This window comes from Lethenteron reissneri, chromosome 32, assembly GCF_015708825.2.
Source record: "Lethenteron reissneri isolate LAM-NWPU_2019-01 chromosome 32, ASM1570882v1, whole genome shotgun sequence".
NCBI classification, from domain to species: Eukaryota; Metazoa; Chordata; class Hyperoartia; order Petromyzontiformes; family Petromyzontidae; genus Lethenteron; species Lethenteron reissneri.
This window is the reverse complement of record NC_083810.1, coordinates 8,403,434-8,427,590: the sequence shown is the minus strand read 5'-3', so window position 1 is coordinate 8,427,590 and position 24,157 is coordinate 8,403,434. Positions and strand designations below refer to the sequence as shown.

The following is a 24,157-nucleotide window of genomic DNA, read 5'->3' as shown; positions in this document are numbered from 1 at the left end:
GAACTCGACATTCCACACACTGAATGACCGCTGACACGGACAGACACACACCTGCACACACACACACGCCTGCACACACACACACCTGCACACACACCAGCACACACACACCTACACACACACACCTGCACACACACTCATCTACACACATACACGCATGCATACACAGACACACACCAGCACAACAACAACAACCGCCATTCGCCACTAAGTGGCGGTGACGTCACCACGACGCTTGTGCCAGGCCATGTGCACCTTGAGGCCACGTGAAGTGTCGAACGCCCGCTGCCAAGAGGTCACGGGGCAGACCCAGCAGGTGCCACGGGTCGACTGACCGAGATGACTGAGATGACTGGCTGATGCACCACCTGTGCCCCCTACTGTGCCAACTTGCTGTGCTTTAGCCACCCGGCGCTCCGCTCGTTGTTGTGAGCGTCGCTCCTCCGCCCTCCGTTGTTGTTGGAGGGCGACCACGCCCGGCCGTCTTTGTTTCCCGAGTGTCTCACCGCATCGCACGGGGTTGCTCAAATATTTGAGGCTGAGTGGACCTAGTGGAGGCCCAGGACCGAACGCGGTGCACGCCAGCCCCGCGCACGTGACAGGCGGGGCGGGGAGGGGGGTGGGGGGGGGGCGGAACCCGCGGGTATATAAAGCGGCGACGTCGGCGAGCATCCGACTCGCTCCCTGCCGTTGTCGGGAGACGTCGTTCGCTTCGTCCACCTCCTCCACCACCTCCACCACCACCACCACCACCACCACCTCCTCCTCCTCCTCCACCACCACCTCCACCACCACCTCCTCCATCAACGAACAGCAATGGCTTGGAGGCTGTCCAGCACCGCGCTGCTGCTGCTGATGGTGATGCAGCATCCAGTCACAGCCCAGACGGGGTAAGCGTTCTCACGGCCACTGATCAGATAATACAGTTGTTTAGCGGCCTTTTTTGATCGGAGTGATGATGGGCTTTGACGTTTGGTTCGGTGAATGCGCGAACGTCAGAAATGCACGGGCATCACGAGACATCTGCGCTACTGTTACCCGTATGTAACGACGGTGGCTCCCGTCGAAGGAACGTGGAGTGGCTGAGCGTGTGCCCCCGTAGGCTCTAGGAAGCTGTCGGAGCTGGCAGCTGTCCCCTAAGGAACGCGGCGAATCGAGGCGGCCGCCCCGGGCCCCGCGCTTTGGGGGGTGGGGGGGGGGTTAATACCTTCGGTTTTAATTTGAAGGCATCGGGGGAGGGGGGGGGGGGCATGCTGGTGACACATTGAGACCGAGGGTGGGGGCAAGGAGGCATTCATCCAGCAGTGGATAATACCGTGAGTGATGCTGGTTATGTACTGCGTGTAAATGATTTTCTACCCCCCCCCCCCCGCTCGCTCCCATTGATTCGATTAATCGTCAGGCAAGAATAGACTAAAGAGTCTATTCTCATTTGTAACCACCACCTTTGCACTTTCACGTACTGCCGTGCGCACTGTTAACGTGAATTGCAACACGAGCACGAACATCATTGTCACGACCGGCATTGCTCGGTCCACTGCTAGACTAAGGCCCCATCCCACGTGGTGTCGGTCACGGTGGTTGTTTGACCATACTTCACCCCGCTGGTGAGTACGCCGAGATGGGAGGGCACATGGCCTGTACTGTATACGGTACAGTATCTCTCTGCGTATCCACGCATCTCTGTGTTGTGTGTGGCGTCTGCCTCTATCCGTGTTGATTCTCCCGTGTCCATCCATCCAGATTTGCCTCCCCGTGTCTCGCCGTCTTTGTCTCGTAACTACCGCGCATTTACATCTCGCATCATTGCCATACACAGCAGCAGCAGCACGTGCACGTGCCAGGCTAGGTGCACGCAGCTGTATATCCACCCCCCTCCCTCCCACCCCTGAGAGTGGGTTTGTGTCTTACGACATTTTCGGGAAAGGAATTCGAATCCAGCGATTTGAGGAAGTGACGGGCTGCTGTTGGTTTGAGATGAGAGGGAGGGTGGTGGGGTGGTGGCTGGGTTGTTGGGTAGGGTCCGCTGAGCTATCTAGCTATTTCTTTCTTTCCAGAAGCGACCTGGCCACAAACGATTGCTCAACGAAGTGGCTTATCGCGTAGACATTTCTAGCGGTCAAAAACCGGAGGACACGGAGAAAAATCCATGGGGAGAACGTGCACGACCTGTATACCAGGCGAGGTAGTTAACATCTCGCCACCGCGGTTGTGTAATAGTGATTCGCCACTAAGTAGAGTTAATTTGGGGGGGGGGGGGGGCATAGGAATATTTGGTAGTGCAGGGTCCACCCCACTCACCCTTATCACTGACCTTGGTGGCTAGGTATGTGGATGGATGAATGGCTGTGTGGGTGGGTGGATGGGAGACTGGTTAAATAGATAGTTGGGTAGCAGGGTGGGTTGTGGCTGGTTGGTTTAGAATAGGATGGGGAACCTTTATTCTGCCAAGGGCCATTTGGACATTTACAACATCATTCGCGGGCCATACAACATTATCAACTTAAAGATTAGCCTGTTTATATTAGGTCAAACATTGAATTAACTCGCCCCTAATGTGATGGCTGGAACTGCCAATTGGTTTTTCAAGCCGTATACGGCTCGCAGGCCGGACGTTCCCCACCCTGTGGATAACTTGGTTGCAGGGTATCTAGGCAGATGTCTGACTGACTGGGTGGGCTGGTGACTGGGAAAGTGGATGTGTGTGTGGTAGATGGACGAGTAGATGCCGAGTTGCAGGGTAACTTGGGGGCTGGCCGGCAAGATATTTTGGCTCGATGTTAAGAGTCGTCCTTCACTGGCTACGTATCTCGGGCACAATCTGAAAGGATTATTTAAAAAAAATTCTACCACATTCCGGTTTTACCGGCAACCCACCGAGCCTCGATACCGTGTCAGGAGACTGTGTGTGGGGGGGGGGGGGCGAATGTGGAAGGCAAGACGTTCTCCATGGTTGGTCATTGTCAATGACGAACCCTTATGAAAAGTATTTGAGACTGTAAGGCTCTCCTGGATATACAAGTAGCCTAGGGGGGTACAGAATTATCCCTTTTATCCCCTCCCCCTCGACCCCACAACATTTTCTGGGGCGGTAGCTTCTTGTATGACAATTGACCACAACAATCGATGTATTTTGTGGTCCCATTTTTTTCTCTTCTCGTTGGCATTGTTTTCCGCCAGTTCAGTTTTGTTTGCTCCATTGGCATTATTTTAAGGTCGGCCTAGCGTTTGCGCGAAAAGTAAAATAATTATCAATTTTCGCACGCACGACTCGATGCCCACATGGCGCGCATCAAAATTGCATTTAATTGCTTAAAAATAGGTTCTGCTCTTAATTTTGCTAAATTTCAGCTCTTCGAATTTAACATTGGTTCAACTTTCACACGACAACTTTACTCCGTGTAGCAGAGAGGGCAGCGAAAGTGCTTCCCTGCCCTCTTACACAACGTGCAACGGAGGTCGCTCGGAGGGATATCGGATGTAGCTCTGTAAACTCTGCTTCCTCGGGCTGTCTCTGAAAGCACCCGGCCATGTTTTTCATTCCGTGACGCCGATAGTGCAACTGCTCTAAACCGGGTTCAAAGATACAGAAAACATGACAAGATCAAATGAACATTATTTGGGTCTTTCGGTAAAGTCACATAGATAGGTTCAAAGAAAATAACAAAAAAATAACAAAAAACTACGACGTCTCGCTCACCCGCTCGCTCACCCGCTCGCTCACCCGCTCGCTCACCCGCTCGCTCACCCGCTCGCTCACCCGCTCGCTCACCCGCTCGCTCACCCGCTCGCTCACCCGCTCGCTCACCCGCTCGCTCACCCACTCGCTCACCCACTCGCTCACCCACTCGCTCACCCACTCGCTCACCCACCACACTGCAGTATCATTCCGCGTCTTCCCTTGCACTGCCTCACCCTGGAATCCCCTCATCCTATCATCTTTTTGCTCCCAATCTCTTAAAATACATATCCTAGCTTAATTTAAGACACGTGTTGCACTCTCACCGAGTATAACTTTTATTATAGTGCTGCTTGTTGCTGGCCGCTTGCCACTTTTGGGACTTTGAGCGTGCGCTGAGAAAACTGTTTCAAACAAACAAACGAACACAAATGTGTCAGACCGAGCTGAACTTTGCTCGCCTGCCACCAAGCGTTCTAACCATTGCGACGAAGCCAAGCCATGCAACGCTTATCGAGCGATGCTCTATGGGTTACCCAGGAATGAAATAATGACGTAAATTTCGGCAATAGTCATAGGTTCTCTTTACATTTTGATGCAGGAAAACGAAGCCTGTGTAACACCGGCTTGGCCAAGATATTAATACTCTGCCAATAATCTCTCCGGGGTCGATAAAAATGCATACCACTTTGTGGGGAAGTCAACAGTGGATGCCCTATGGATGGAGAAGACACTGCTTATGGCTATAAACAGGATAAAAACTGCTGACTACGTCCAGTAGTAGAAAGCCTCCTTTGGACTCAAACGGCCTCCGTCGGCTTGCAAAGTGCACCCGGAGTGGTGGGAGGTGGGGGACAGCGGAGGAGGCGAGGGGGGCTGTAAGACTGGCGAAAACCGCAAGAATCCACACACACACCCAGTGACCTCTCGCATAACAACCGTACAGTACGCATTTCCCCCTCGTGATGATCTTAATAAACAATAAAAAGACGCATTCTTCGTACTGTGCTTCTACGGTGAAGTCTGCTCAAGTGATGCTCACCACCCGCTCGGGTGTTTTGTTGGGAGGAGTACTGGACCGTCCGGCAGTGGACGGACGCAGGTGATGTACGTGCACTTCTCTATCCACTGCTGGACCAGGACCTCCCCACGGTGCCTGTCGGGTCGGAGTTGATGTTTGCCCGACCCATATTGCACCACACCAGAGGTCGCAATCGGGTACCTGATACCCGTACCCTACCCGATACCCGGCTACCCGTACCCAGCCGCGACCCTGGTGCGGCCGGGTACGGGTACGGTTAGGCCGTAAGTCACTGGTGAGTAACCATTTGTCACTCATTTCCCAACGTCTTGTCTCTTCTCACAATTCAAGTTCCTAGAATCAACCCACCCGCGCCTGCAACATGGCTTCATCCCAGAGGTCGCAATCGGGTACCCGATACCCGTACCCTACCCGGTACCCGGCCGGGTATCGGGTACGGGTACCCGTTTGCGACCCTGGTGCGGCCGGCTATGGGTAAGGAATCAAAACCCGTTTGCGACCTCTGCACCACACTGGTCCCATGCCGGTCGGTGGCCCGGGATCGGTTGGGACATCGCTCGCAACTGATGTTCGCCGTGGCCAGCGATGGGTTCCAAGGTCGCTGGGTTCGTCGTGCAGCGTGCAACACAAAAATAGAAAATTCCCTTTTCCCTGTTGGGCTTCGCCGAGTCTCAAGACTCATTTGGAGGAGGGACCAGCTGCATTGGGAAGTCTGATCCTTTCACTAAGACATGGGTCAGCCAAGCTGTAATACTATACTATATATAACTGACATTAAATAAATAAATACAATTTCCCAGGTAAGGCCCACTGAGCTATATAGCTCTTATCAGAAGCGACCTGGCCACAAATGATATCTCAACGAAGTGGCTTATCACGTGGAAATGTCTAGCAGCCAAATACTCTAAACACACGTTTCTAATTGTGGAAGAAAAAACAGGAGGACCCAGAGAAACATCCACGCGACGACCGGGAGAAACGTTGATGCTCTAAATATACAGGTGTCAGGATTGGGGTCGAACCCATGACCTCCTGCACACCAGGCGAGGTAGTTAACATCTCGCCACCGCGGTGCCTCTGACTCCCCGCCCTCCCCTCCCCATCTCTCCTTCAGCACTTGTCAAGGACTTGTTTGTTCCCCTCTGTTTTTGCTGTAACACCACGAGAGAAGGGTGGTCGTGGTGGTGGTGATGACAGCGGTCACGCGTTTATTTATTAAACTCACCATAACCAGTTTCCTTCCCATAAAAGAGACCCCGTAGCCGAGGGGTTTGGACATTGCGCATTTTCCCAGCTCGTGTCACACGGTTACATCATCCCTCTGGGGTCTATAAAACGAGCACCACTTTGTGCAGAAGTTGACCGTGGTTGTCTTATGACTGGTTAGACTCGCACCCGCCATAGAAATGTGGAATTTCCACCACTGGCTCTGCAGGGCTGTATATTTGCCATGAGCACCATTTGCCTCTGCCTCTGGGTTGTTTGCAATTGATGATTTTTTTTGTTTGTTTGGGGAAAAATATGAAGCTATCCACATATACAAACACAGACAGAACTTTAATCGAGAAGAAGGATGTGAGAAGAAGGATGTGATGAACCACGTACAATTTTAACTGCTATGATTTTCACTCACCCACCCGGTTGTCGTCGTCCGATTACGACTTATACTACAAGTCCATTTACTTGCTAATTGTTCTAGCCCCACCCGTCCCTGCACGCCACAAACCCTCCCACCCCCTCTCCCCTGTGAACTCCCACAGCCAAACTCCTTCACCCCCCTTCCCTCTCCCCTCCTGCACCTATATAAAGCCACAACAGCGGATATTTTTTTCTCACCTGAAGGCGGAAGCTTGTGTTGCGACCGAAACGGCGTGTTTTATTTTATTATTTTAGAATTTTTTCTATCTACGTGACTTTACCGAAAGAACCAGAGAGTACGTGACAAATACTTTAAGAAATGGGACAAAACCCCGAGCCCACCAATAATGATGACGACGAAAAGCAGCAACATAACCAATATGCCTGAAGAAGCCACCGTATACAACACAAACAGCGAGTCGAGACAAGTGTAATATATGATTAATCGCTGCCGGGGTAAATGGCATTTGGGGATTTCCCTAATCTTTCGTTTTTCTCTGCTTTGATCATAGCGACGCTGCTCGATTTTGAGCAGCAAATGTTTGCATTGTGTGTTCCTTTTTTCAAAATGAGAATCTTGTGCGGTGTGTGTAAAAACATCAGCACTGGGAAGACAAAGGCGAACGGGCATGGTATTGGCCACTTGTATGCTGTGCTGGCTTTCATCATACTTGCTCGCTTAACCGTCCTTGCGGCCGTCTGGAATGCTCTTCCGATATTAGGAAGCCACTGGGAGCTATGCACTTTTAAATAGAGTAAGAAAACTGATTTCTTTAGAAATGCTTTTTGTGTTTAGTTTTTCTCCTTCCCCCCGCACCTCCAATTAGCACTGTCGGCTACGTACGGTGCGAAAGTTCAGCATACACGTGTAGTATGGTGAAATACGCGGTGCGCACTGGTTGGCCGAGGGCAACCGAGGGCAGGCAGGTGCGCGTGTGCAACGGGAGGTTGCACGAGCAAACCTCCACCCCATTAAGGGGAGAATCGGGTCCAGACGGGGTCAGCCCGGGGTTGCTCGCTGACACCGGAGGTGTTGCCAGGGAGACGTGCGATAAGGGGTGATTGATGGTCTGACAGGCGCCAGCCTCTCTGGCCCTAACGAGACACAAGGGAGGAGCTGGATCATTGGGAGGAGGATATAAGGAGGCGCGTGAGAGCGGAGCGGGAGTTTGGGTTGCTGGGACCACGGTGAAGACCTCCTCGCCGCTGCCGAGTCGCCGGGCGGGTGATGATTGATCCCCCCGCCGGGATCGGACGAATGAGTTGGTCTGAGGGAACGTAGGCGAGGGCAGCGGTGCAGAGTGAGCGCTGCTGTGTGCAAGCCTCTGTGTGTGCGCTGCTGTGTGCGAGCCTCTGTGTGTGCGCTGCTGTGTGCGAGCCTCTAGCTGTGTGCAAGCCTCTGTGTGAGCGAAGCTGTGTGCGGTCCTCTGTGTGTGCGCTGCTGTGTGCAAGCCTCTGTGTGTGCGCTGCTGTGTGCGAGCCTCTAGCTGTGTGCAAGCCTCTGTGTGAGCGAAGCTGTGTGCGGTCCTCTGTGTGTGCGCTGCTGTGTGCGAGCTCTGTGTGAGCGCTGCTGAGAACAAGAGCTGCTGTCTGTGTGCGGAGCTGTGAGTGCGGGGCTGCTGAGAGGAAGGGCTGCCGCAGGCAGGTTAGCGAGGTGTAAAGTAGATAAGGGAATTGGTCAACAAAATTGACTGTATAGACAGAGAGGAGTGCCTACAACTGGTGCAAGAATAGAGTAATAAAGTGTAAGCAGGGTGACCTGTAACAACGTGTCCGACGGAGTGATTTTACAAGACACTACACATGCTTGCCCCTTCATAGAGGGTGTTTTTTGGGTTAGAACGCGTAAATGTGTTGTTAAACCCGACACAGATAATTAGTAAGGTTTGTCTTGTAAACAAAACATGTCAATTAGGGACTAGTTCAGCACACCGGTGTATTTGAGAGTTAAACCCACAACATTTTACCTTTGACAAACCTTGCTTCTGGGCTGTGTCGGGTGGTGGTGGATTTTAATGACACATTTATATTTACGCAATCGAACTAAAAAAAGCCTCCTGGATAACATCGATCACGAAAGCCTACTCCGTGTTAAACATTCTTGCCTCTTGCTGAAGGCCACGTGTGGTGGGGGGGGTTTGTTTTCGCAGGCTGGACAAGACTCCCTCGGTGGACCCCCGGTGCCACGCCCAGTCTCCGTTCTGCGCGCGGGGCCGTCGAGGTGGCGGCCTGCCCACTGTGCAGCCCGAGGATGGCCTCGTTGTGTTCCTGCTACGCTCAGAGGGCTTGGGCCGCCACCACGAGCCCTTCCTGTCCGAGCTCCAGAGCCACTTCCCTGGGCTGCAAGGCCTGTGGAGTGTGAGTCGCTGCCCTTCGCTTTCCCTGGGTGTGGGCGGTTCGTTGGTTAAGGCGCATATATGACGGTTGACGATGCGACCTTGGCAATACAAGTGTAGAGGTGTAGTGGGTGACGTCGCGTCACGCTCGCCCTCGGAGAGTGGCGTCGCAGAACGTAACGTCAGGCGGCGCTTGGGGGACTGTGACGTCATGCCCCCGGGGGGGTATTTAAAGGGGGACCCGGGATGTAACCAGGGTTCGTCGGGGGTAGGAGTGGGGATTCGGTAGTTGGTCCTCACACGAGGCTCGGGGAGGCTACTCCGCCCGACCGGCCGAGGTTGGGGTAGTCCCGGGCCGGGGCAGGGTGGAGAGCCGAGTTAGCCGGGGTTGTAGGGATCAGTCCCCTATCCCCTGGGGAGTTATAGGCTAGGGGGGTTTTGGTTCAGCGTAAGCCCTTAACAAACTTGGCGTAAGCCCCTAAACGCAACCTGCCTCGGAGTCGTACATTGCCCCGCAACACAAGTACAGGGCTTCATTTCTTCGTTAAAAAAACCCAATATTTTTCGGGTTGCTTGGAATACTGGAGAAAAGCACGTGGCCAGTGGTAGCCGTGGCCATAGCAAGTGGTCTACTAGATGTGGTGTGCCAGGCGATGGAATATTTTCTGGGTTGCCAACATGGACAGACACATCCTGAAATTAATATTGTTCTCGCCCCTCACCACCACCTCCCCTCACCGCACAGAGCTACCGCGAGTCCCTGGGGTTCTACAGTTTCCTGATGAAACGCAATTTCACGCTGAGCTGGAACCCCCTGTTCGGCACTTCCTCCGGGGCGACGCCCCTCCTCCTGGACAAGGGGGGCGACCCCATCTGGTGCAACGTAGGGGCCTCCTGTTTCACCTCGGTTGAGGGTGGCTCAATGGAGGCTGCGAGCGTCGTCAAAGTGGCCGAGATGACGGGTGAGCGACGTTTGCGGTTCAGGCTCCCAGCGCCTATCCCCTGCCCTGCCACCGCTGGTGTTTTTGATCGTAAATGACACTCGCAGTGGGCATTAACCCTTTCCCGTTCCGAGACGTCTGCAAGTTGGAGGGTGGGGGTCCCGTTCACCGCTGAATCTGGGAAGTGGCTAAACATTCAGTTTATTTAGAGAGGCGTAGTGCCGCTGGTTTGGAAGACATTGAACTCTCCACAGAAAACAGTAGTGACACGATCTGTGATGGCTTGTGCCAAACTGTGCCACGCCCTCCCGCATGGACTTTTGGCAGCCTCGGTCCCAATAGTTTTTTTTTCTTCCGATTCCATTCCGATGAACTTGCACGTACGTCATCAGAACAGAATCGAAAATAAAACTGGTGACGTATGTGTACGTCATCGGAATGGGAAAAGGTTAAATGTCCAATGTCTTTATTTGAGAACGGTGTAGGCCTTGTGTGTACGTGTGCCGGTATTACGATCCGACTTTGCCACGTTTGAAACTTGGTCGCGAATTACCCAATTGAGTAAAACCCAGTGTAGGAAAGTGGAGGGACAAAAGAGTGTAAGTAATTTTTAAATGGAGCAAAAAAAATGATACAAGCGAGGTGATGATCCGGTGGTTGAAGGATCTGAGCACTTGAGATCCTAAGTACGAATCCCTTGACATCGCAAAATTTGATGGAAATAACCGTATTTTCCAGATTATAAAATGGTCCGGACAGTACGACGTACCCCAAATGTTTTCAGAATTAACATTCTCCTACTGAATACGGGAAAGAACGGTGCAGAGTATAACGATCCTAAATATAGAGTGGACGTTGCGAAGAAAATCTGTATTTTTTATTATCGGGAGAATTCGGTACCATGGAGAGCCGTCTTCAGGAAGATACTTTATGGACACGCTGCATTACAATGGGGGGGGGAGGGAGATGTCTTCCTGAAGCTGATGTATTATCTGGATTACACGACACCTCTAAAGTTTTTATTCAAATACAGGTTGGTGTGGGGGGAGGGGTAAAAAAATGCTGTAGAACGTGGTCATTTTTAGCGATGTGAATTCTTCACCTGCTTCGGCTTGTTCCGCAGGTGAGAATTTCAACCAAATGGCCGCCTGGGTGCAGTCGCAAAACGCCACCGCGACGCCTTTCGACCTCTGGACGGTCTACAACGGCACGGGCAGCAACGCGACGGTGCAGTTCGACGCACGGGACAGCAACGGCTACGTGCAGGGCGTCATCGCGAAGCTCTCCTCCATCGGGGCCAATTTCATCGGGTCCGAGACTGCCAGGAGGTCACGGCTCGCCCTCTACAGCGACGCAGCCAAGTCCCTCGGAAACGGCAGCGACATCTTCGGCCCCAAGTCGAAGCAGCAGGCGCTGGCGAAGGACATGCTGAAGTTCTTCAGCTATTTTCGGCCGGGCCAGACAGCCCTGCAGAGGGCGTTGAGCACCATTGGTATCTGCGTCGAGGTCATGTACCACAAGCGGTTCTTCATTTATCGTGACGACACGTACTGGCAGCTGCAGATGATTTACCCGTACTTCTCTGTGACCGATGAGTTTTGGCCGTTGCCTAAAGCCGCCTACGACTATCCCTTCCTCCTATAGTAGCCCCCTCTTCTCGCCCTTTAGCACATTCGCAAGGTACACTCAAAGAAATGGCTACTCGCTTGGTTGTTGCCAGAGGTCGCAATCGGGTACCCCGATACCCGTACCCTACCCGATACCCGGCTACCCGTACCCAGCCGGGTACGGATACCCGTTTGCGACCCTGGTGCGGCCGGGTACGGGTAGCCGCACGTGACTCACTCCAACCAATGAGTGAGAAGGCCGTGAGTCACTGGTGAATAACGGTTTGTCACTTATTTCCCAACGTCTTGTCTCTTCTCACAATTCAAGTTCCTAGAATCAACCCACCCGCGCCTGCAACATGGCTTCATCCCAGAGGTCGCAATCGGGTACCCGATACCCGTACCCTACCCGATACCCGGCTACCCGTATCCGGCCGGGTACGGGTACCCGTTTGCGACCCTGGTGCGGCCGGGTACGGAATCAAAACCCGTTTGCGACCTCTGGTTGTTGCTTCTTTGTTTTGTGACCCGCCTGCAGTGGCTTTTGCAGCCAATAGCAAGAGAGAGACTAAAACCACGTGTTATGCACACGCTGTTCTGTGACATTTTGCAAACGTGCGTTTAAATCTTCGTATGCATGTAATCGGCGATGATGAACGTTACGTTGCCATGTGTTCGACAGATTGACAAACTATGGCGAGTACTTGTAGCGTTGTTCCTTGTCGCCAAGATTTTGGTTGATGCTTTTCTTAGTTTGTCATATTTTTCCATCGGGTAAGAATCTCATAGCAACATAACGTTAGACTGAAACGTTGTTTGAAAGGACTAATGTGGTTAACATGTTAAGCCTTGCTAGGAAAATCACAGAAAATAATGTTTGAAATGTATATCAAATGACCATTGCAGTTTGTGTGCTTTTACTTTTTGTTTAACTGATTTGTGTAACCTGTGGAAATCTGTGGCTCGTGTAGTCGGGTAACGTTTATTTTCAGTTTTTTTACATATGATCTAATTGGGCTCCTGGAAATTAAACCTTGTTATTTTGTATAGTTTTTCTCCTCAATAAATTACAGGAGAACGAATACCCCATGTGTGCTTCTTCTAAGTTTTACGTGATTTAATAATGACATCGAGTGTGATTTAAAGTACAGCCAACCATTCTTATTCTGCTCAAAGCCAAAGCTTACCCGTATAGCCTTCACCAGCTGTTGGGGCAAGTGTTACTTGCGAGCACCTACGAAAGCCAACGTGGCACACGAGGGCATGGTGTGGCTAGCACAGGGGTCGGCAACCTGTCGCGTCAGAGCCGCGTGCGGTATTTGGTAAGGACCGTCAGGTATTCACATGCATTTCGGCTCTGAATTATTGAGTTTGCCGAATTCTAAACAAATCGCTCGTTATTTCGGTTCCAGACCCCTGGTCGAGCACCATACCCAGCCGACTTTGTCCCCTCTCCCGCAGTGGTGATGTTTACACACTGCACCAGGTACACTTTTAAGGCCGAGACAATGTGAACCTAGGGAAGGCCCTGGGACGGGTTCCAATATTCGACACTGATGTTGGCCGTAAGCGGGAAGAAACTGGTTGCCGGGTTCATAGCGCAGTCTGCTAACCACTTCACTATCACTCCCCACAAAGCAAACAACAACATTTGCCACTAAATGGTGGTGACGTGACCTCGGCGCCTATGTCAGGCCAGGTCCACTTGTAGACCACAAGTGTCGAAGGCTCGGTGGCAGGAGGAGGTCACGGGACAGACCCCGGTGCCATGGGTTGACTGAGATGACTGGCCGATGCACCAGATGTGCCCCCTACTGTGCCAACTTGCTGCATTTTAGCCGCTCGGCGCTCTGCTTGTAGTGGGCAAACACACACACACTTTAAAGAATACTTAGTATTATATGTGAAAGATGTTTTCCTCTGTGTCGTAGGCGAATGTGGGTTACTTGTCACGTGTGTAAGAATTGAATGTGGTTCTAGATTTGAAGCTTTCGTGACTGCAAGGATTCATACTCTTAGGTTTGTTTCGGCAAAGTCACGTAGGTAAAAATAAAAATAAATAAAAATAATAACCTTGATATAGTAAATTTAGCTGTGACGGTCCCACCTGATGACGGAGACTTGTGTTGCCTCCGAAACGTCGTGATTTATTATTTTACTTCTATTATTATTTCTATTACTTTTATTATTTATTTTTACCTACGTGACTTTACCGAAAAACCCTAAGAGAATTGAATGTGGTGTTTGTACGAAGTTCAACAGACGTACAACCAGAACCGATAAGAACGTGCTGCAGGCACGGACATGCTTCCTGGTTCACAAGAAAACAACTAGTTTTCATTTTTGTTGACATATTGGTGTTTTACGCACAGGTTTAAACATTTTACTTCAACACTTTACTTTTATGACGTTTCTGGCTCCACGTCTGGTGGAGTTTTAGGTTCATTGGGCTCTTGGCAGATGCAGCACGACCCTAAAAACATGCAGTCCTACAGAAATGAGTTTACATGACATCCTGCAGTCTCTTAAGGACACTATTATACACCACATTGTACGTGGGTGGTGGGGGTAAATAATATTATTGGATACAATCAGGGCCCTGAATCGTGAAAATGAATATAATCATGAGTGGTTTGACAGGCGCCAATCACTTAACGCCTAGTTTGTATTGTGTAAAAGCCTGAGAAAGTACCGACACGCTTATTGTGAGAAATGTGGCTCGTATTTTTTACAAAAGTGAACTGGATATAGGAAGTCGTTTCGCTGGCGAGTCGAGTGGCTTCTACCGCAATGTTGAGTGTTGTACAAATAGAGGAATTGTTAAAAACATAAAAAAAATATATAAATGTGTGGTCCATGGACCCCAGCCCACACTCAACGTTTTTGTTACATTTGTGGCTGGCCAGCCCACTCTGCAGCCGAGGTCACCTGACACACGACACCACACATTTACCACTCACCTCACCAGTCAGCTTCCCCTGATCCTCTTGACTCACCAGCCATGAACCCACCTGACCCTCACCACTCACAATAAAATATTTTTTTTAGAACTGCTTTTTGTGTTTAATTCGTTGTCCTTCTCCCCGCACCTCCAACGAGCACGTTTGGCTGTGCACGGTGCGAAAGAAGTTCAACATACACATGCAACTCACCTGAGCCTCACCACTCATAAATTAACCTGACCATCGCTAATCACCGGTCATCTACTTGCCTAACCCTCACCAGTGAATTCACTTGACCCCCATCGCAAACCAGGACACTCATCTGACTCGCCACTCACGGCAACCCACTGGCTTGACCCTCGCCAAACTCACAGCCATCAGCTCGCCTGAGAATGTAAAATCTAGATAAGCAGTGTTACACGTGATGGTGTGAGATCAGGCGCTTCACTCACGCGTGAAGAAGCAACCATCTGTTCGCTGTCTCACTGTGTGTACTTCCCTGTCCCCAACTCCCCATGGTCACCCATCATCACTCCACTCTTCTCATTTCCATTTTCGTTTATTCCACGCATCGTCACCACCACCTAAGTTTACACACATCCCATCCACTCGTCTCGTTTCATCTCGCCAAACATCTTGTACCATAGTTGACTGTACAGCGCCTTTGTTAAAGCGCTTTATAAATGTATGAAATGTTAAGGCGAGACATGTGAACGAGGTGCCTCACTGATTTCCTCACTCGTCCCATGAATAAACACAGACAATGAAGTAGCAGGCAATGTTAACTTGTATTTCCGTGAACGTATTAAAAATACATTTAATAATTATCGTTCATTTAATTATCTTTTTTAGTTCTTCCTCTGCGTTCTTCCTCTGCGCCCTTTGCTTGCGATAGAGACGACATTTTCTGTTTCTTCCCAGGTCCTCCAAGGGCCGGCGATGCCGCCTTTGAAAAATAAGAATTAAATTGTGTTAAGAGCTAAAACTATCAACGAATGTATTTTATTAATTTTACCAGGTAAGGCCCACTGAGCTCTATAGCTCTTTTTCAGAAGCGACCTGGCTTCCACAAATGATAGCTCACCAAAGTGGCTTATCAGGTGGAAATTTATAGCAGCCAAACACTCCAAACGCATGTTTCTAAATGTGTACTGTGTATGCGCTGTACCATAAACTAAATACCGTACACGTGTACATATAATGCTTTCATTTGGTGATACTTTTATCAATGTTCCTCATGTTGCGTGTGACCAGGAGATCTGTAGAGTCTATTAAGTGGTAACAGCACTTGCTCATACAGTCTGTTCAGTCTATTCAGGGGGTTCTTTGTACGCACATGTGGAATATAGTGTACATCAGAGTATTGCACTTCGGTCCCCCCCCGCCCCCCGAAAAGTTTGAGCGTTCGCCACTTTGGAGGAGAAATCCTCCTTTGAAAGAGTGAAGGCCAAGACCGAGACAGCCAACAACGGCCGCTGGCACAGCGCTCCCAAGTGGCACGGACCAGACACAAAGAGAGAGCGCCGAGACCACCGAGAGTGAGCGATGAGGTCGATTTGTCCAGATACCGAAGCCTCAGCCAGCCTCAATATTGAGTTTCCCTTCGCGTTGCTGTGGAGGCAAACTCCTTGCGTGCTGAGACACCGCCCCCCCTCCACGGGACCGATGGACATCGGAGAAAGACGCTTGCGAGCTTTGATGGATGACCTGTCCGCCCGTCCTACATCCATGGGAAGAGATTCCTCATTCGCCACCGAGCGTAGCGAGACTGGAAGATCACCTCCATCGGGGAGAAGGGCTTCTCCTTGTCCAACTTCCAGAGGTGAGAAGAATTGCAGTGGAAGGCGGCGGTGCCAGAGGCCGACTGCTTGCGCGCCTTCCTCGACCAGCAATTTGGCGCGTGGTTTTTGTTTGTGGAGATCTTTCGAGATCGTGTCGGCGGGGTCGTCGAATGGAGTAGTTTGATCCGAGCAGGTTCAGTTGAGTTGATGGCTGGTGAGGACTCGGTGGGTTGGTGATTGTTGAGGGCGATGTGAGTTGGTGAGAGTTGAGTGGTGAGGGTCAGGTGAGTTGATGATTGGTGAGTGGTCAGGGAGAGGTGAGTTGACCAGTGAAACGGTGAGGGCCAGGTGAATCGCTGAGAGAAAGGCGAGCTGGCGTTTGAGTGGTTCAGGGTCAGGTGAATTGAGTGGTGAGCGTCAAGTAAGTGGGCGATTGGTTAGCTTCAGGTGAATTGATGACTGCCGAGGGTGAGGTGGGTTGGTGGGGGTAAGGTGAGTCGGGCATACCTGTCAACCCATTATCAGTGCCCTACCTTATTGCAAAGCAATTCAGACCGTATTGGTCACCCCGTGCCCTTATAAATCTCAACGTTCATCCGACAAAGTCCCATCACAAGGGAGAAACAAACAAATAGACACATTTTTTGTTGCCCGTATTGAAACGGCTGTTCGCCGTACGGACCTGAAAACGAAATGTCCTTGTACAAGAATACGGCTAGACCGTCTGGGTTGACACGGAATTAATTGGTGACAGTGAATTGTCAGGGTCAGATGAGTTGATATTGTTCGTGGTAAAGGTCAGGTGAGTTGGTGACTGGTCTGTCTAGCAGAGGTGTGGACTCGAGTCATGTGACTTGGACTCGAGTCAGACTCGAGTCATGAATTTGATGACTTCAGACTCGACTTGGACTTGCATAACAATGACTTTGTCCCACCTCTGCTGTCTAGTCAGATAATGTGATGAATTGTGAGATTCCGAAGAAGAGTCAGCAATTGATGAGGCTTCTGTGAGTTTGGGGAGTTGAAATTCTCCACTCTGCCACGTGGTGCCACTCACAACCCGCGCCATTTATCAGAGCTTCTCTCTCAAGGTAAAGTCACAGCGCTCTGGTGATGTTCCTTATTTACATATAGCCATACATATTGACGTGTACAGTATCAGCATCGGGTTATTAACGTTGCTGTTGTCATTGGTATCGTTTTTTGCTGTGGAATAAATGGCTTCGTTATGATAACGCGGCTATGTAAATGTATCGGTCGGTGTCCCGGACAGACACCTCTCTGGCGTAGATCCGCGGCCGGCATTGGCGCTCCTGTTCCGGTTCGGGGCAGTAGGCCTCAGAGGGTTGGCCCGTTCGGTCTTTTTGGTAAAATTTATTTGACTGTTTTGATTATTAGATTTAACCATGTGGTGTTTGTCACATCAAGGTGAACTTATCGTGTAACTCTTTTGTGTTGTCGCATTAATTCTGTATGTGACGCTGCGTCATGGTTTACGTTTACGTCTGTGAGCGTGCATACAGTACCGCACTTGCATGTTTTGTAAGTTATTTGAAATTGATTATAACAAACTTGATTATAACACATAAACATCAAGGACACATATATATTGCCTAAAAGTATGGCATCAAATGCCCCTCCTTCACGGTGATCTTGTTGTATTGCATTGGTGGGTTTGTGTATTGTACGTTCTGTGTTGTGTGTTATTGGCACTACTGCTTGCGTTTCGTGTTCAGCAGTTTTCCTATCTATACTGTAGCACTGTAGTGCAAATGGTATTTTATTTATCTAATCTCAGTGTTGCTTAATTCTTTAGTGGATCATGTGCACCCGAAAATGCGGGCCAATTCAGAGGTGGGGTGCCCCGGTAGGGCCGTTCCATGAATAAAACTCCACTGGTTCCATGAAGACCACATCCAGTGTCAAATGTGTCAACCCATACGGTGTAACCCGTATTCTTGTACAGGGAAATTGCTTTTCAGATCCATACGGCGTACAGCCGTTTCAATAAGGGCACAACAAAATGTCTTTCTGTTTCTCCCTTGTAATGGGAATTTGTGGGATGAACGTTGACATTTATAAGGGCACGGGGTGACCAAAAAGGTCTCTGAATTGGTCTGATAAGGAGTTGACAGGTATGCAGTGTGTTTAAAGATTGTAATTACATTTGTTGTGCTTAAAATGTAATTAGAAAAACATGCACATTGTATATAATGCAAAGCTGTAAATAACTTTTTTTAAGCTTCAAATCAAGATTGAACTTTATTTAAATATACGTCTGGGGATGGGACTTTACTTCCCTGTTCAATCGTTACTGTGTTACTGCCTGTACAGCTCTATCGCCGTAAAAAGTCACCTACTCCAGTTTACCAGCCACCTGGAAAATCATCAGTGATAAATTATGCCCTGACCATAGAGGTTGTTGGCTGGAGGATGGATTCTGCGACGTGCTGAGTATGCCCCCACGCTTGGCTGACCTGCGTTTAATGCTGTTTCTACTGCGATACACTACTTTTCAGACGTGTTTATTGCGTGTGTAATGAGCGACTTCCGCGACACGTCGTGTAGAGGGTACTTCTTTTATTTCTCACACTGGGCACAGCACAGGCCAACACTTAGATATTAACATCTCTATTGGCTACACACAGCCGATCACTCTGTGTGGTCTCACCGCCCTCACTCGGCTATGCCGCTGGCTGGCGGCATGCCGAGGATGGCGATGGAACCCCCGCAGGAGATCTTCCACGTGGCCGGACGACAGAGAGAGATGACGGCGAGCAGCGACGCAGCCAGGACCCAAGAATCCACACTCAAACCCCGAGCCCGCTCCCCCTTATATCCCCCCAGGCGTGACTAGGCTCCGCCTCCGGCCACGTCCTCTTGTGGAACCTTCGAGCAGGTTCCCGGAATATCTCGGCTAACCCCACCTTTGCCCCAGACACCTCTCCTTCTCTGATTGGTTGTTACTTTAACCGTGCCCGTGCTTCCCTTTCCCGTCCAGCAGATGTCACCATGTCATTACACATGTACCAATCTGCTGTGAATGTGACATTGGAAAGAAATATCAAGACAAACAGCAGGAGGCAAAACTCCCATCATGCCTTGTATACATGTCCTGTGACCACCACATTGCTTGTACATTGTCCTCAGCCTTGTCTAGACCACCAACTCAACAGAGAGCTGATAATGTGTCCGTATTGTTTAGGACATGGATGTGACCGTGGGGGTTGTGCCCTGGCGTGGTCAAGTCCTGGGAGGTTGCTGGCTCCAGTCTGCTCTGCTCTTTGCCCTGCTCATGGTCAGAGGTCATGCTGGAGCCAGGGCTACCTGGGCTGACTCTGCTGACCCTGACGACTTGGTGAACAAACCACACTGGCCTGTGCCCTACAGGTCAGGAGCAAGCCAGTGTCACAGGACACATGGTGGCTTTATTCATTTTCCATATTTATTTTTTACTTATTAAAATATATCACCTGTAAAATCCATTGAGATGGAACATCACGTTTGCAAGGGTGTCCAGGGTGTAGATTGATGCATAGATAGAAAACACATAATTACACGTATACAACATTTCAAAATATATAATGTATATGGTATACATTCACACAATTAAATCAGTGTTGCGTTTAGATTTCGGTAGCCTATGGTTATGAATAAGTGATCAGTGGCACTGTGCTATGAACCTGGAAACTTGTTTTATTTATGCACAACATCTGAAATAATCCTGGACCTCTACCCCCCACTTCACCATCCTGCATTGACCAGCTTGGTGAAGTATGATCAAACAAACCCCCATGATCAAAACAGCATGGGAAGGCCTTCCTCCAGCAGTTGATTGACAAAATGGCTGTACATTATGATGATTATTTCTATATTGTGATATTGCCACTGCTGCCAGTATTGTCAGAAATTCCATATAATCGATGTAGTGAGTTCTAATAATTTATTGAAGACGCTGTCGGCACGTGGAGCGAATAGTCGAACATCATGCCTAACAACACACGGTACAACCCAAAAATACGACGGACAGCTGAGCGAGGGCGCGTTGGCTGTGCGTATACAGACGTGTGAACTTCCGACCGACCCCGGACCCCTTCTGCCAAGCGCGCTACACGTTCTGCCCCGACGGAGACCCGGGGGGTTCCATCCCCGCCATGGCCCCCGAGGATGTGCTGGAAGTGTTCCTGCTCAAGGCGCCCGTCTGGGAGTTCAAGTTTGGCGACCTCCTGGGAAAATTTGTGAGCAGTCATGCTTTAGTTGTTGTGGTACTCGGCACTTGGATCACGGCCTAGTAATTATAACCTACGACCAAATGGCCCTCAATGTGCCCCATTTTGTCAGGTCTCAGAAGCCATGCAGCCTGGCTTATACTTGCATGGGAGACTGCCTATGAATAGCAGGTATTGTAAGGGTTAGGATACGAGGTGGCCAGGAGATATTGGTGGATTCTTGAATCTTTCACAAATTTGTCACTTTACCAATTTGTTCACTCCTTTCGCCGAAACATAATGTCGGTAGTCAAGGTGATGTATTGCTCAAATGAGCAATGGTGGTGGCAAAGATATAGCGATTTCAAAGCGGGTCCATCTTTTTGAAACACCCCGTATAATTGGCACATTTTTGTTGTAGATTTAAAATAATACATTCTTGCAAGCACAATTAGATGCATGTATTTAAAGCTTAAATCTATTTTTATCTACTCATAACTACGCGCTTACATTTTATAAACAGTCTCTAATGGGAAATAGCTTTACATTTTGGAATATTTAGATCTTTCGCGACTAACAGTAAAATAATGTGTTGGTATTATCTAATTTATATGAGTTCTGTAGGTCTGTACAATACCTGTCAAGCGCATACACTTATTCATACTCTTTTGTTCTTTCGGTAAAGTCACGTAGGTATAAAATGAAAGAAATTAAATCACGACGTCCGTCATCAGGTGGGCAACCACAGCAAGAAACAATTGCTGAAGTGGGCAAAAGGGCTGCTGTAACAAGAGGCTATATAGGTAAGAGAGGGGGGGAGGAGCTAAGGAGGAGAGATAGAGAGGGGGGATTGGGGTAGGAGGATTGTAGTGCTGCTCACTAGAGGGAATGAGGAGCGAGGGAGCAAGAACAAAATACCGGGGGAGGGGGGGGGGGTGAGAGGAGAAAGTGAGCGGGGCTGGGAGTGGGACCGGTTTCGTGGAAGACAATTTTTTCACGGACCGGGGGGGGGGGGGGGGGGGGGTTCATCATTGGGTCTTTCTCCCTTTTCAAAGAAGCTCTCCAATCGACGTTTGCTTTTTCTCATTTTTGCTCAGGTTAGCTTGTGGGCTTACCAAAACTGTGACTGAGACAAGTGCGCAGTGCGAGAAAGAGGCGCGGACGGAGGTGGTAAATAATAAAATAATGAGGCGGGCCACGCGCGGACTCACCGCTCTCACCTCCTGCTGTGTGGCCTGGTTCCTAACAGGCCACTGACCGGTACCGGTCCGCGGCCCGTGGATTGGGGACCCCTGCTCTAGATGACAATCTGTAAAGAATTATTATCTTGTTAAAGCTTCACTATTGTTGTATATATGGTCTCGATGACATGGATCAGATCCATGAACATTAACAAGAAAAATTGTAACAAAGCACGCAAAGAAGCATGGGAAATTGCATGCTCCTAATTGAGCAGGGAGACAGAGGAACATGTGGATTGGGGAACGAACACAAACCAGTCACATGCTGGCTGTAAACAATAGTAAATGAGATGATGTCCAGTGCTTAAAACTAATGATGGAGTGGCAGCCAAAGTCGGGAGCGTGCCCGAATTTTTGACGATCTTGGAGATGAAGCAGTGAAATCAGCAGGAGTTGGATAGATTGTTGCACCATGAGACTGAGAGATGGCGACTGCACGAGGCGCCCTCATTTCCTGAGTTTATAATCATGGCTGATGATAGGAAGTGACCCTTGTATGTAATGGGTTCAAGTAACCCCTGCTGTGACTATAGAGGTTGCTTCGTTCACCACAATAGAAGAAAGAATAATCAATTGTCGAATCAAATGAATCGTGACAGTTTATAGAATCTCTACTGTCGTAATGTGTTACAGGCAAACGATAGTGACGAAATCGCCGCTTCTCTTCGTATTCACGTCGTACTTATCGCCTCTCGCCAATCTGTACGCCCTCCACAGAACATTATGCATGATGCCATCGGGTTCCGGAGCGCGCTCACGGGACACGACTTCACACTCGAGTGGTACGAGCTCTTCCAGCTGGGGAACTGCACCTTCCCGCACCTGCGCGCCGGTCTCTCCGCGCCATTCTGGTGCAACCAGGGCGCCGCCTGCTTCTACGCCGGCCTGGATGAGCGCCACTGGCGAGAGAACGGCACCATGCTGAAGGTTGCCGAGGCCACAGGTGCGACTCGTTCAATGCCTTGCATTGAAACACCAAGGATAGTGAAATTAATACGTAGGTTTTCTCAGCCAATATTGTGATTTACATTTCATATTTGGGTTAGGCCATGCGATGATCTGGCCACCTTTGTGTCATTCAGACCCTCCTTCACCCGACATAGCCAAAAAAATATTTAATGCACCCATTATTGTATAGTTTGAATTCACTGGGTAAGATGAACAATTTTCACGAACGAAATTAGCAAATTGATACGTTTTGCAAGTGTTGTAAGTTGGCAGTCTCAGCCCAGTCATCAATGACTGCAGCAGAAAAAAACCCTAACACTACGTTCGCATCTGCACTTAATTTGTATAAATCCAAGGGATTTCAGAGGTCGCTCTGTGATATCTGCTGCAAACCATTCCCTAACATCAAAGGTTGCACTGCGCATTGAAAGATGCTAATTGATTCTTCGTCATCTTGAAGCTCTTATGGGCAAAGACCATTACAATTATTATGACATTGAGTGGCGGCAGTGTGGGAATGTCTTATTGCGTAAAACACCGATGTATGTGAGGATTTGCCAGTCAAGAGAGACGATAACCATAGTTTGGTCAAGAAGCAGGGAGCATGCCCGTAGCACGTTTGACAAATGACCTTAATATTCAGAGCGAAATTAAGCCCCGGCCTCCCATCCCTTCACAGGCGAGACGTTTAACAACTTGGCCAAGTGGGTACGGCACGACAACGACACGGGCGTCTACTACGAGACGTGGACGGTGCGGAGCGGTGAGGAGCTCAACGCCACCTCGTGGTTCGAATCGTACGACTGCTCGCGCTTCGTACAGCGCACCTTCAAGAGGCTCGCCGAGTTGGGGGCGATGTTCAAGCCAGGCCTGCGCACACACTACACGCGCCTCAACCTCTACTGCGGGGAGCCCCATTTCCTGGGGAATGCCAGCACCATCTTCGGGACGGCGTCGAAGGAGGCCATTAAGTTGGCAAAGGAAATCCGCAGCTTCTACACCAATTTCCAGCCGAACCAGTCGCTGCTGGGGCTGCTATTGAGCGTGTTAAATGCTTACGGGGAACTGGTCTTGCAGCACCGCTTCTTTCTTTACTATAACTCCGAGTACTGGTTGCTGCCCATGAAGCCGCCGTTTGTGAGCATAACATACGAAGAGGCACCGCTGCCTTAGCTAAAAACCCCGCCGCCATGGCTCTTGTGGCGATGGGCGAGTGTGGTTGTGCAAGGATGAAGTCACTTGGGATGCACAATTTTTACAATTGATCCGGCTATGCCTGGATAACTTCTGACCAAATCACCCAGAATGTGCCCAATTTTCATAACTTCTTGGAAGCTGAGTTGAGCCTGGATAGTGCCTGGATGGGCAACCACGGTGCATGACATGTTATAGGCTACGGGGCTGCATGGTGGGCAATGCAGCAAACACCATTGTACTATACTTCGATGCTTGCATTCACTAACCCATGACCCTACACGGTGGGGAGAGGCCCTCATCCAGCAGTGGATTAATAAGAGCTTCATATGTACACATGTTGAATGATGTTTTGACATGGTCGCACTGTGGGTGTGATGCACCATTGGGTTTGTGCTTTCCACAATTTGCAGCAAGTGATTTGTGGCCTCTTGAGTGAACGTTTTGATTGCACTGAACGATAGAAAATGCACTAACTGTACGTATCAAAATGAAATAGCAATAATAGATTAATGAAGATTTTTGTGAAGAGCACTGTCGTTGACTTAAACCTTAATGCTACACACAAATGCATTAGTTATGTAAATTTTGTATATGGTT

General features: G+C 49.6%; 2 protein-coding genes across 3 annotated transcripts; both read left to right on the top strand.

Moving 5' to 3' along the window:
- The first annotated feature begins 721 nt into the window (after nucleotides 1-721).
- Nucleotides 722-12,327, top strand: LOC133349962 (ceroid-lipofuscinosis neuronal protein 5-like). Its single transcript, XM_061563875.1, has 4 exons — nucleotides 722-890; nucleotides 8,510-8,717; nucleotides 9,441-9,657; nucleotides 10,760-12,327. The coding sequence occupies exons 1-4, from the start codon at nucleotides 817-819 to the stop codon at nucleotides 11,278-11,280; spliced, it is 1,020 nt and encodes a 339-aa protein (XP_061419859.1). The 5' UTR covers nucleotides 722-816; the 3' UTR covers nucleotides 11,281-12,327.
- Nucleotides 12,328-16,929: 4,602 nt separating this feature from the next.
- LOC133349961 (ceroid-lipofuscinosis neuronal protein 5 homolog) lies at nucleotides 16,930-24,079 on the top strand. Of its 2 annotated transcripts, none has more exons than XM_061563873.1 (5): nucleotides 16,930-17,057; nucleotides 19,172-19,356; nucleotides 20,030-20,204; nucleotides 22,133-22,358; nucleotides 23,043-24,079. In XM_061563873.1, exons 2-5 carry the CDS (start codon nucleotides 19,175-19,177, stop codon nucleotides 23,534-23,536), a joined length of 1,077 nt encoding a protein of 358 aa, XP_061419857.1. In that variant the 5' UTR covers nucleotides 16,930-17,057; nucleotides 19,172-19,174; the 3' UTR covers nucleotides 23,537-24,079. The 2 variants fall into 2 exon arrangements, with proteins under 2 accessions (XP_061419857.1, XP_061419858.1); XM_061563874.1 differs by lacking the exon at nucleotides 16,930-17,057 and adding an exon at nucleotides 17,087-17,333.
- Nucleotides 24,080-24,157: the final 78 nt, after the last annotated feature.

Excerpts from the sequence above, each read along its gene's own strand:
- LOC133349962 (XM_061563875.1), top strand. The coding sequence starts at position 817 with ATGGCTTGGAGGCTGTCCAGCACCGCGCTGCTGCTGCTGATGGTGATG. Across the intron at positions 8,718-9,440 it reads GGCTGCAAGGCCTGTGGAGT|AGCTACCGCGAGTCCCTGGG; the intron begins GTGAGTCGCTGC and ends CTCACCGCACAG. Across the intron at positions 9,658-10,759 it reads CAAAGTGGCCGAGATGACGG|GTGAGAATTTCAACCAAATG; the intron begins GTGAGCGACGTT and ends CTTGTTCCGCAG.
- LOC133349961 (XM_061563873.1), top strand. The coding sequence starts at position 19,175 with ATGGATGTGACCGTGGGGGTTGTGCCCTGGCGTGGTCAAGTCCTGGGA. Across the intron at positions 19,357-20,029 it reads CACTGGCCTGTGCCCTACAG|ACGTGTGAACTTCCGACCGA; the intron begins GTCAGGAGCAAG and ends GTGCGTATACAG. Across the intron at positions 22,359-23,042 it reads GAAGGTTGCCGAGGCCACAG|GCGAGACGTTTAACAACTTG; the intron begins GTGCGACTCGTT and ends ATCCCTTCACAG.